Source organism: Diprion similis, chromosome 1, assembly GCF_021155765.1.
Source record: "Diprion similis isolate iyDipSimi1 chromosome 1, iyDipSimi1.1, whole genome shotgun sequence".
Classification (NCBI taxonomy): Eukaryota; Metazoa; Arthropoda; class Insecta; order Hymenoptera; family Diprionidae; genus Diprion; species Diprion similis.
The window spans coordinates 7,917,806-7,930,358 of NC_060105.1; the positions used below are offsets into that span (position 1 = coordinate 7,917,806).

The window sequence follows — 12,553 nt, forward strand, 5'->3', positions numbered from 1 at the left end:
CCTGCAATTTAGTACAAGTTACATCGTAGGCATTCGCAAGGGTACCAAAACCGGCCAACTGCCTTTCGACACGCGATCGAACGCTAAAATTGAAAATCGAGAGATAATCCTGAGAATGATCTCGACTTTCCTTAGCATAAGATACGTGTATGAGATATTAAGTTTTCGCTAACGGGTATAACATCGCCCCGAAAGCGTTGAATTTGGGCACCGCTGCATCTTAATGGGATCCATGGAGGCGGCGTCGAGGAGTCCCGAATCAGGTTTACTGCAGACATTCAGAGACGACACCGTCCGGCATGTGCGCGATACGTGCATCAGAGAGACGAGCGTATACGAGGATGATAGTAAAGAGATATAATAAGTTAGCATCCGAATAAATACAGAAGTTGCATCAAGCAGGTCTGATCATTCCTGCATTCCAGTTCCCTGAACCGTAACATCGACTTTGTATTCGCTAAAACCGTCGGGTGCTGGACATTGACCAGGTCTCAGACTTTAGCGAGGGTATGCAGATTAGAATGAAAAAGGGTTGATTGGATTTTGAAAATATGTAGCGAATTATTAATTATTAACCCTTTCAATCACTATCCAATAAGAAATAAGTTTGAAAGTTAACCAGAAAAGATAAAAACAGGGTGAAGCTATAGTGCCGATCACTTCTGTGACTAAAAAGGTTGAAGTATAATGAATTGGTCAAGGAATGTGAGAGAAGTGACTGACTAATTATCAGCGATTTGACCACGATTCCACGACGACGATGGATACTTTCGGTTCTTCTTCGTACAACAACATCATCCCCGGATCATACACGTAAAATGTGAAAGGAGAAAAAGGATGACACAGATCAGCAGCAGCAGCAGCAGCAGCAGCAACACTGACGGTGTAAAATATATTCTTATGGGAGTCGGAATGCCGAAAATAAATCCGTGGGTACATAGGCTCATGCTGCTTACTTAGGTACATACGACTATGACTATCGTAGCAGCGTCGAAGAGCAGCAGAAGAAGAAGAGAAGAGAAGAAGAGGATGCAATGTGCTTTTTACCATCATCATGGCCGTTGTATAAACGGCGTGCAGCGTATTGTCTTCTAACGGTATAACTATGGCTCATTTTTTAACTCCTACTACGGCTGGTAGCGTGTAACAACGCGAACTCTCGACCTTTAATCCACTCTGTAGCTTTCGCGGTTAACCGCTACGTCTAACGATCACCGATCGGATAGTTTTCATTCTTTTTTCCTTACTTCGTTTTCATTTTTCCTTCCTTTTTTTTTTTTTTTTTTTTTTTTTTTTTTTTAACTCTTTTACTACCGACGTATATTTTTGTCCACGAAATTATACAGACTGAGAAAAATTTTTATATTATACCGTTAACAAAGTTTATTATCAAATTTTAATCAAGCCAAATAATAATGATTGATAGTAATTTGTTAATAGTTAACTAAAATTTGATAACAATAACGAAATGTTTACTTACCTATCGCTATATATGTATATCCGAATATGTAGACGTTTGTTAACAGTAAATGTATAATCTTTTCTCAATAAATATATTCTTAAATGTTTAAGTGGATACACCGTTTGTCTAATCGCTTCGATCCCTGCGGCGATGAGAAGAGATTTAAACACGACGTAGATAGATATGAAATTATTCTTATACATACATTATACCCGTTATGTTACATGAATCGTGATGTGAGACCGCATCTGCAAGTGAGTAAACGGAAATTTGAAAAACGGAACATCGGTTAGAGGAGACGAGGAGAGAGTTGTGAGGGGCGAGAGAATTACTATCACGAGGAGATTGTGACGATGACGATGATCGTGAGTGACCATCCGCATGCACGAAACAATGTTCATATATATATATAGGACGAGTTACGCATGCAATAACAATACTCATTTATCATGATAATACATGTGAATAATTAGCTGCAGGTGTTGTTGTTTCGGAGGAAACGACTAACAACGCGTGTGGTGAGAGTGAGGTTTACAATTTGTACAATTTACATCCATTAATTAATTCGTATATAACAAACCGAGTATTTTGTGTCGTGTAATTTATTCTTCTGTAAGTTGCATGAGATTCGATACAAACGAATTCGTTATTAAATGATATGTAATAGATAAAATACACAGCGAAGAAAAAGAAGATGAGGAGACAAAAGTTTGGAGAATAATAAATGTAAAGGTTGAAAATAATTAATAAGTAAGGAAAAAAGAAGTGAATGAAGGAAAACCGCGAACGACGTAAGAATTCTAATCTATTCCAATTCCATACTATATTAGTCAGTCTTTACCGACGGAGTGTAAATCGTCGGTTATTATGAGCATTATAAAAGACTGATTACATGACGATAGCGTCCTCCTTTCAATTCTCATATGTAAAACGCATAATATCAAGTGTTTTACAAATCCTACGTAGTTCGTGTCTACATACGAATTATATATATATATATATATATTATATATAGTTTTTCAATTTTCGAGTGAACACTCATTTTTTTTTAATGTCTTTATTTTGTTCTTTGGAAAGAAATGAGACACGTTAGCGCAGCAGCTGCTGTGGGCGATAGAAACATATTACCAAAAAAGTAGTTTGAAACTTCGCTATAAAAACAATTCAGTAGAAATCTGATGGACGACAATCGATTATCGATTTTTAACAGGACATAGAAAAGTATAGACTGTCCATCAACGCTCGAATGCAACGCTGTGGTGACAAAAATTGTCATAATTATCTACACATACACCTAATACCTATAATGACATAATTTTTCTTGAGCCTAGAGTTATGATCTCCGCATACCACGATCAGGCTACAGCTAATGATTTAAACAAACGTGAGTGTGACTATATACCTCGACATAATATAAACAGGTACGTATACCTATACATGTAGACAGGCAAATGCTCGTAACAGCATAGATGTTACAATATAGGTACATAGCAAGGAAGGTACATAAGCAATGCGGAAGTTGAACTCTCGAGTCAAGGATAAGTATTAGCCGCTATTTTCCGCAGATCTCAGCAATGGTGCAGAGAAGAAGATCTCTTACAATACATATATTGTACACATGCGATAAGGTATGTATATAGGTGTATACATAGTTGAATATCCTCACTTTAATTTATCTATAGATCGATATTTGACAGTATACAATATATAGTGTGTGTATATATATATTGCATGATCGAAATTTGTGTATATATATTATTTCATGAAAAGTATTTCGATCACGTCCATGAAACGTGGATATATTATAACAGCTAGAATATTGAGCTGGAGTCAATGACACAATAAACCGATGCAGTAATATCGATTCGATACGCCCGAGGTGCGATAATCATTCACGCGATAGATAATATAATAACAATAATCACTAAGGTCCATGAAAAATCCAATCTAATATGACATACTTGGTATTAATAATAACTTGATTTTTATTCGTCTTTGGCCTTAGTTTCAATTTTTCTCCTACACACATATATATATATATATAAAAATATACTTGTAAAAAAGAAGTATTTCGCATAGTCACGTTACATATATGTAAAACGGAAATCGTCTTCAAGATGATAAGCGTTTTTAGTAACTTCTGCATTGCAGTATACAATACATAGGTATACACCAGCCTGTCCGCAATCTATGATAAAGTGCCAATTTATGAAAATCCCGTATTAGGTACATACATTTGCCCAAGGAAGATGAAAGTCGTGAATTCTAAAAACAGTTTCAGCATAGAAACAATATACGGCTAGTCGTTACGGTCGATTATAATATTAGATTAGATATATCCAGAGAGTGTAATAATGATAATAAGAATGGTATACAAAAAAATTGACTGTTTTTTTTTTTTTGAAAAATATACTGAAAATATTGTTCAGGATAGCGAAAAAAGGCGCCTGTTAAAATGGGAGCTCTTAATTTTAATACTAAGAAGTGCCTCATCGCGATTTTCTACTTTCCATAAGAATAACATGGCAAAAATAGTTCTTGCTTCTTGCGATTTTTATAACTAGATAACGACGCGTCGTACGGAAAATTCAAAAACACGTTTTTGTAGGAAATGAAACGTTCTACGAAAAAGGTCTCTTGTCATTTTACGATAAATCTGTTCTTTCAAAAGTTATTTGAGGTCAAACATCAACAAAGGACCTCAAATAACTTTTGAAGGAGTAGATTTATCGTAAAATGACAAGAGACCTTTTTCGTAGAACGTTTCATTTCCTACAAAAACGTGTTTTTGAATTTTCCGTACGACGCGTCGTTATCTAGTTATAAAAATCGCAAGGAGCAAGAACCATTTTTGCCATGTTATTCTTATGGAAAGTAGAAAATCGCGATGAGGCACTTCTTAGTATTAAAATTGAGAGCTCCCATTTTAACAGGCGCCTTTTTTCGGTATCCTGAACAATATTTTCAGTATATTTTTCAGAAAAAAAATATTCATTTTTTTTGATACAGTCTAATATATATATACATACATATATATATATACATGTATATGTATATTGTCAGTATTGTTTTGTGCTAGTACTGTACATATGTATGTACAATTTCGTACCTACATACTGCAACCCAGAAAATCATCGCGCATGCACCACATCCGCATTATTATTGTTATTATTATTGCTATTATAAACCTAGTACCAAAAGCTTCGATAATGGGGAAAAAAAAGAAAAAAACAACTAACGCGACATTATTATATCATACGAGATACAGATTGCATTTATCCCTTCCACCTCCGATTGTTAATACACGTGTTTCAACGTGAATTTCACCATTTAGGCACATACATATTTACTCACAAAAATAAAAATCCTCCCGGCGAACAACCAGACGAATCCGGATGATTTCTTAAATAAGCTGTAAAAATAAATTCAACCATTTTTCTTTTTTTTTTTTTTTTCTTCTTCTTCTTTCTTCCCGATAATATTTCCAACCCCCTTTTCTCCTTTTTATTTATCATTGATCCATACTGTACGTACATTATTATTATTATTATTATTATTATTATGATCGCGAACTTCCGATCCCGAAAAATTTGTCGCTTCTTCTTTACTCAAGATTGTAATATCAAATTTGAAGTAAAAACGTTGAATTCTCAATGAAAATTGACAATCTATAGAATTTTATTGCAAAATTAAAGACGTTCGAAAAATTCCGGACCTTGTGGTATTTACTCGTTAGAATATCAAACAATCGTTTGAAAAAAAAAGTATTTTTGCAACTCGATTTGGTTATAAACAAACGTGCGAGCTCACTCATACGGTATATTATAATCATTATAAAAGTAAATCAGCCGTAGATGCGATACTGCAAAGTAATTATATAAATGATAAACGTGTTTGGTAAATTTCGTCACAGATATTTGGTGACCTCGCGTAGTCTCTATACCTATATTAGTAATTGGATTATACTTTATTGACTGTATAAAAAGCTCCACGTACGCGTGAAGGGGGGCATGTAAGAATTATTGGATTATTGGATTATTGGTTTCGGAAGATGGCAACGCGTAATTTTATAGGTATATTTATATACGTATGCATGTACGTTAGTAGTTACATTCACAATCGTTGGGAACGCGTGTGATTGTCATTACAATTGAAACGTTTTTTGTCCCGAATATCAAATGAGAGAGAGAGAGAGAGAGAGAAAAAAAAAAAAAAAAACCGTACAAGATTCCATTCGACGATCGATCTCGGCCCTGAACTCCATCCGCGAGAAGAATGAGAATTTTCGTTTCAACGTGCCGTACGCATAGCATTACGACGTGGTATTATCATCCTTTCTCGTTTTCGAATAACGAAAATAGTTGCAATAATATACCTACGTGAAGGTAGGTACGAATAAAGGGTAAAAGAAGACAACCGATTCGAACAAAAGAACGTCTATATACGTAAGACCGAGATGCATCGCGTGCGAAGTTCATGCATGACGATCACAATTTAACGCACGTGAATATAAACGGCGTTGACTCTTGTAAGATTATTGCAGGTGCGGTGCATTATACGCACGCACAAGTTGTAGCGTGAAAAAAAATCGAAAAGGGTTAAGGAGGGAACGGGGAGGGGGGAAGACTCACCTTTTCTTACGCAGCTAAATATCTTGTAAAAATCAATAGAATCGGCGGTATACATTATAAAACTTGACTGCAATGACACCTAAACACAACGGCGTATGAACCAGCACGCGCACATGTCACTTTGGGATTTATAAGGGTTTAGTATTCAATCGTGAATTGTGATAGAAAAAACCGTCTCACGCGTCGTCGCTGATAACCGAACGACAGATAATACGTTTAGGTATGCGTCGCGGTGCATCTATTTCACAGAATTCCGTACACTACTAAACCACACCTGCGCTTCTCGACGTTCTTTGGTTCTTTACTCACTGCCTACTCAACTACATCACCACCACCTGTCTCTATGTCATTCGAATATTCAATAGTACGGAACAAGGACGGAACATGCGTCGTGACGTCGATCAACTTCTCGGCAACCGGCAACGTTGACTGAAGATATACGACTGTCGTTCGTTTCCGTGGGGCACCAGCGGCCGAATTTTGAACTATGTATTCGATTCTGCTACGGAGAGCCGTTTTTTACCCGAAACTAGCGCACTCTGGCGTGAAGTGAGTTGTCGGAACTAACATTGGTCCTGATGTCGTGTCGGTAACGTCGGTAACCACGGTAACCGACTCTTACTTACCATCAAGAAGGCAGTGCGGATAATGAAGCGCGCATTTACGATTGAAAATTAATGATTAGCGAATGACACTGGCGTTTTAAGTTTGCTGATTTTTGTCATTTGTTAATTCTCAAACGTCAACTGCTACTGTAACAATTCGTAATTTTTATTGAAAATTAATCCTAAATATTGTAAAAATCTATTTGGCGGCAGATTGCGCTAGTACTAGGATACGGAAAATATATATGGTTTTTGTCCGTCTTTCCATCTCTAATTTCGATGGCACTAGTGGCACTGGTAATGTGGGTGGCGCCAGCTCCAGGACTCTTGTTCTACTGATGAAATCGTGAATTGTTGTTAAAATGGCGGACACTGACCACAAGGGTAAAGATAGTTCGAGCGCGAAAGAATCGGGGGTAAAGCCGGAAAATCGTGAGAACAATTCAACGAACGGTGGCAAAGGATCTGGCGATGACGCGGATAGTCTCGAGGAACAACCCTTGGACATCGGGGAACACTACTTGGTCCGTAGATCGGATGATTCATGGCGTGAGTACTTCGGACTGTGAAGTAGGTTATAAGAGGAAGACGATAAAGCGTCTTCGGACCATGCTCCAGACGCCAGGCATACAACTAGCACATATCGAACAATATGCCTTTACGCGTGTCCCGAACTTTTGGCATATTTTGCTCTAGCTGCAGTTGCGAAAAATTGAATTTCACTTTTCGGCATTCAAATTGTGTTTACTTACATTGGTAAACAAAAGCTACTATCGTCACGTTTCATTCAACACAATAACGGCGATTACAGATCCGGCGGAAATCATTCAGACGAGATATAATGAAGGGGAAGGCCACTATGAATACTATGTTCACTATGAAGGATATAATAGGAGACTGGACGAGTGGGTGCCTAGAGACAGGATAATGTCTAGCAGATTTGATATGAGCGATCAGAGCTGGAAGAATAGCGACAGGAATCCAGCGAGTGATTTGTTAGCCGATTCATCTGACAGAAAAATAACGCGAAATCAGAAGAGGCGACACGACGAAATAAATCATATACAGAAAGTGGGTATAGCTGTTCATTTAATTATTTAGCACAGAATGAACTATTTAGTGGAAGATATTATCGGCTCTGTAATGCCCGTGTATATAATAGACCTACGCAGAAATGGATCCAACTACTGCTGCCTTGGAGAAAGAACATGAGGCCATAACCAAAGTGAAATATATTGACAGGATACAAATAGGTGAGCTGTAAATATTACTTTATATAATATTTGTAAACTTTTGTAAATTATTCGTAATACAATAGAAAACTTATTGTTTCATAAAATGTCCTTAGCTGATGTTTTTAAAGTACTTCAATGGATTTGTTTTGGTGCCTTACCTCATTTGATACGCTGAAACTTATTTTTTCAGGACGATATGAAATAGACACGTGGTACTTCAGCCCATACCCCGAAGAGTATGGCAAACAGCCAAAGCTATGGATATGTGAATACTGTCTGAAATATATGAGGCTCGAGAAAACTTACAGATACCATATGGTAATGAATCTAATTTAGTTGAAATTCATTGAAAATGTATGCACAGAACGTGAAAGCTTGTAAAATGTGAGAAAGTGCTTTTCAAAAAATGGTCCTATTACCAGTTTAGAACTCTTTAGAAAATACAATCAGCTGTCAACCATACAGGCTTAAGTAACACGAAACATACTAATTTCACAACTCTCTTACAAACTGCAAGATTCTAAATTTACCAAACACTTTTAAAAATATACTTTGTTGCGTTAATATGACCATCTTTGACCTTGCGTAGAAAGTGTCCGTATTTAAGTGTTGATTGATTTTCAGAGCGAATGTACTCACAGACAGCCTGTCGGCAAAGAAATCTATCGCAAAGGGACTCTGAGTATCTGGGAGGTTGATGGAAGAGAGCACAAAATATACTGCCAGAATCTCTGTCTGTTGGCCAAATTATTTCTTGATCATAAAACGCTCTATTTCGATGTCGAGCCTTTTTTATTCTATATTCTCTGCGAAGTGGATAAACATGGAGCTCATTTAGTTGGCTACTTTTCGAAGGTATTAATTCTCAAAGAAAATAATTTTTTTTACTACAGTGAAGTCAGCTTCACTTCTCATACAATAAAACAAAAACTTACATTCAGGAAAAGGAATCACCAGATGGAAATAACGTTGCTTGCATTCTAACTCTGCCCCCGTTTCAACGACAAGGATATGGGAAGCTGCTCATCGCATTCAGTTACGAATTGAGCAGGATTGAGCAAACTGTTGGGAGCCCTGAAAAGCCTCTTAGTGATTTAGGAAAGCTTTCGTACAGAAGCTACTGGAGTTGGATTCTCCTGGAGATATTAAGAGATTTTAGAGGGACGCTCAGCATTAAAGATCTGAGGTATAAAATTTACATTCTATATTTGATAAGTTTATATTAATTTACTTGATCCTGGAGAAAGAAGTACAATTAATAGTGAATGAAATACATAATATTGTTGCAGTCAAATGACCAGTATCTCACAGACTGACATCATCTCAACTCTCCAAAGCATGAATATGGTCAAGTACTGGAAAGGACAGCATGTAATTTGCGTGACTCCGAAATTGGTTGAAGAACATATCAAAAGCAGCCAGTTTAAGCGACCTCGTTTAACGGTTGACTCGAGCTCTCTACGATGGGGAGCACCACCACGTAAAAATGTAAAACCAGGAAAGAAATGAATGTAGTTGACGAATAACTACGGTTCAAAATAGCACTATCATTGTGGTACATAAATTATTTTTTTCCGTATCATGTGAAAGTTACAGCCATTAATGATGATTCAATGTATCATCTGTAATGTATTAACAAACAAAATTTATGTGTATCAACGATCATTACATTTTTTTAAATGTATCAGTGATGTGTTCATTAGTTTGCTACGGAATTACGTCGACTTTGTGGAGTTGAGTCAGATCACTGAAAATCGGCAGGATAGTTCAAATTGCTACCTCTAAATTACATATTGACGCGTTGAGAGAGTGTGAATGACGAATGTACGAGAGTAAAAAGGGTAACATGTAATTTACTATATGTACGAATACATTAGGATCCATTTTGTGGGATTTCATTGTATTAGTGTTATCGCTGTACGTAAAGAATTTCCTAAATATTTGATGCCTGTAGTTTTTTTGTTTGAAAACTTCGATACTGTGCATTGAAAAATTGTAGTAAGGTGCAGATTACGTGAAGAAATTTACGCATCCTAATGGAAAAATGTCCAAACCTTCATGTAAGGAAAATTTACTTCCTGTATCGTTGTAATGTTACATTTGACCCATAAATTCTCTGTGTATAATTTTAAGTTGTACCTAGTTTTTGTATTTAGATCATAGACATCAAGGAAAAACAATTTCCCATCGTATACGCTTATTATTGTTAAACATACTTAGTACACACTTTAGAGTTAGGGTTGAGAATTACATTCGAAAAAGCCACATAGTATTGTGTGATTCTTATATATTTTTTGTAGAACAATTATTATTAAAATTGATAATAAACTGATACTAATTTTACTTCGTCGAATCATGCTCAGTGTTATTTATTGAAGCATACAATTTAGAGCTTCGACGTAGATATTTGAAGCTCCTTTGCCCAATGAACAGCATATTTAGCTGTACCCGGTGCAGTGCACACACCATACCCGCCATGACCATAGTTATGAACCACCTGAACAGTTTATATTGAAATATTTAATAATTTTACAACTCGTAATTGGGATCCAAGATAAGTGCGCGACTCAACGATATATGGCTTCCAAAATCAGAAATTCGGCACATGTAATATGAAAACACCGAAGCATAGATCGAATACTTCATGCCAGCTATTAGGTTTTTGGTTTGGTGTGTAAATTAAGCCGCACCAAAAAAAAAAAAAAAAAAATTTAATGATTTTCTACGTGTTATCTGCAGCAGATTCGAGTCACTTAATATGTCGGATCCCAATTCCTTAATTGCCGAATTTATCGATGGTTTCGTTACTTCAAAAAGAAATACGTTTGTTACTTGGTACCAACTTTGGTTTTCCCGTAACTCGGACTTTGTTCTGGTTCCACGCGCACGGTTTCTCGGTGCGGTCTAATTCCAGTCAAATGTCTGATGGTTTCCCCTTTTGCAAGCGAGGGAACCAACTTGTTGCACCTTTCGCGAATCGCTGCATATTCATGTGGACAAATGACGCTGCTCTCGGATTCAAAGCTTCGCACACCACCAAGAGTGCAAATTCCATTGAATCCCGGAATAATATACGTGTCCAATTCGCCGTAGAAAGATGTTTTAATCCAAGGCGCTCTTACCTAGAGTTCATTTTTTTCGATAATTTGATCGGAAGAGCGAAAGATCATTACCGTTATAGATTGTAATTTTTTCCCCCTTTTATACCTTTGCCACCTGTCCCCGGATAGGGACTAGACGTCGGTCGTTACACAAATACCGGGCACCCATACCTGTGCAATTAATTACCAAATCGAAGCTGGGTGATAATTCTTTGATGCTATTAATTTTTTTCTCGATCAGCTTTACACCGGTTTCTTGTAGCCTGAATATCAACAGCTTATTAGATTTAAAAACGGCTTATCTTATTTGACGTAATAAATTACGGGGTCGCTTTTTACTACTAACTTCAACGTTGTCCACGGTAGGTGCAGCGTACATTCGGTAAGCAATGTAGTAAAGAATGTTCCGTAATTCCATTCACCGCCAACCAATTCAAATTCATCTGGCTTTGCCTTTCGGTACACAGGAACCAAGCCATGTAACCAACGGTTCTATTCCCGTATGTAAGACGAAAATAATAAAGTATATTGCAAAGCACACCGCTTAAAAATTGTACAAATTTATTTATTTGTAACATATTACCTCGACTAAATTTGGATTGCTTTTGGCAAAGATGTACCCAGAAACTTCGGTAACACCGGCAATAGCTGCTTCGGAGCTTTTACGAATATTATCGTAATATTCGTACGCATCCTTAACCCATTTTCTAAAAGATTCAAATTCTAAGAAACGTGGAATATTGACTCGGTAACCGATCAGAAGATTTTAAATTTTTGAAACATATTTAATTTTGGAACTCTAAGTTTCTCGCATCGCTTTTATTATCGCAGACGTTGATGATTACGAATCTTGTATTGCGTAACACATAAGTAATTTATACAATAAACAAGTATTTTCAGGTAATCAATACTCGCGTGGATAACAACCTGGTTACATTTTCGGTGGGTCCAGAAAATGCGTTACCAACGCGAAATAATCCGGCAGCTACGTGGCTTGTAGTATCGTTGAAACTGGAAGCAAAGATAGTGATGTCGGAGTTTCGAAATTCTGATTGTCTCAGTTCAAGGGAAGTTGTCAAACCGACGATACCACCTCCAATTACCGCGATTTTCATTATCACTCAATCAACAATGTCGAAGTAATTTACCGACTTCTTAAATAAACATAATTCGTCAAAGGACGGATAAGTGTCGATGTTCGTATTATAACTATTAATAGCTTGACTTCGTCTATATTGCACTGAAGCCAACGGTACGAATTACAAGTTTTCACGTTAGCAAGAGTAACGATACGATGCGGTTGACACAGTTAAACTAAAGAGCGGGCATTTCAACGCTCACTGACCGCCTTCCGAATGGAATTAAACCATTATCGTTAGCTACTATCTTTTCAGATACCAGCTACTGTGCATACATGACACTCGTCAAATAACGCGTGTTTCCTTTCGCGTTTTACACTAATTCATTTAGTCGTAATACGATCATGCGTACAAGGACGCGCAGAGCGCAGTCACTGAGG

At 36.8% G+C, this 12,553-nt stretch overlaps 3 protein-coding genes across 4 annotated transcripts in view; 1 reads left to right on the forward strand and 2 right to left on the reverse strand.

Annotated features, from left to right (window-relative positions):
• LOC124406332 overlaps positions 1-6,523 on the reverse strand; it is a 52,486-nt gene extending 45,963 nt beyond the window's left edge. The window contains exons 1-2 of one of the 2 annotated variants that reach the window (XM_046881731.1): positions 6,094-6,523; positions 4,817-4,874 (exon numbers count right to left, since the gene is read on the reverse strand). The gene's annotated coding sequence lies outside the window, so the exon portion shown is untranslated. The remainder of the gene's footprint in view (positions 1-4,816; positions 4,875-6,093) is intronic. The other variant, XM_046881722.1, reaches the window with a different exon arrangement.
• A 410-nt stretch (positions 6,524-6,933) lies between these two features.
• Positions 6,934-10,262, forward strand: LOC124408511 (histone acetyltransferase KAT8-like). The gene is made up of 7 exons (XM_046885905.1): positions 6,934-7,247; positions 7,510-7,769; positions 7,861-7,951; positions 8,124-8,251; positions 8,558-8,788; positions 8,875-9,119; positions 9,223-10,262. Exons 1-7 carry the CDS (start codon positions 7,061-7,063, stop codon positions 9,440-9,442), a joined length of 1,362 nt encoding a protein of 453 aa, XP_046741861.1. The 5' UTR covers positions 6,934-7,060; the 3' UTR covers positions 9,443-10,262.
• On the reverse strand, positions 10,250-12,374 carry LOC124409223 (D-aspartate oxidase). The gene is made up of 6 exons (XM_046887107.1): positions 11,962-12,374; positions 11,618-11,741; positions 11,381-11,526; positions 11,141-11,297; positions 10,777-11,055; positions 10,250-10,430 (listed from the first exon to the last, which is right to left on the reverse strand). The coding sequence occupies exons 1-6, from the start codon at positions 12,147-12,149 to the stop codon at positions 10,320-10,322; spliced, it is 1,005 nt and encodes a 334-aa protein (XP_046743063.1). The 5' UTR covers positions 12,150-12,374; the 3' UTR covers positions 10,250-10,319.
• Between the last annotated feature and the right edge of the window lie 179 nt (positions 12,375-12,553).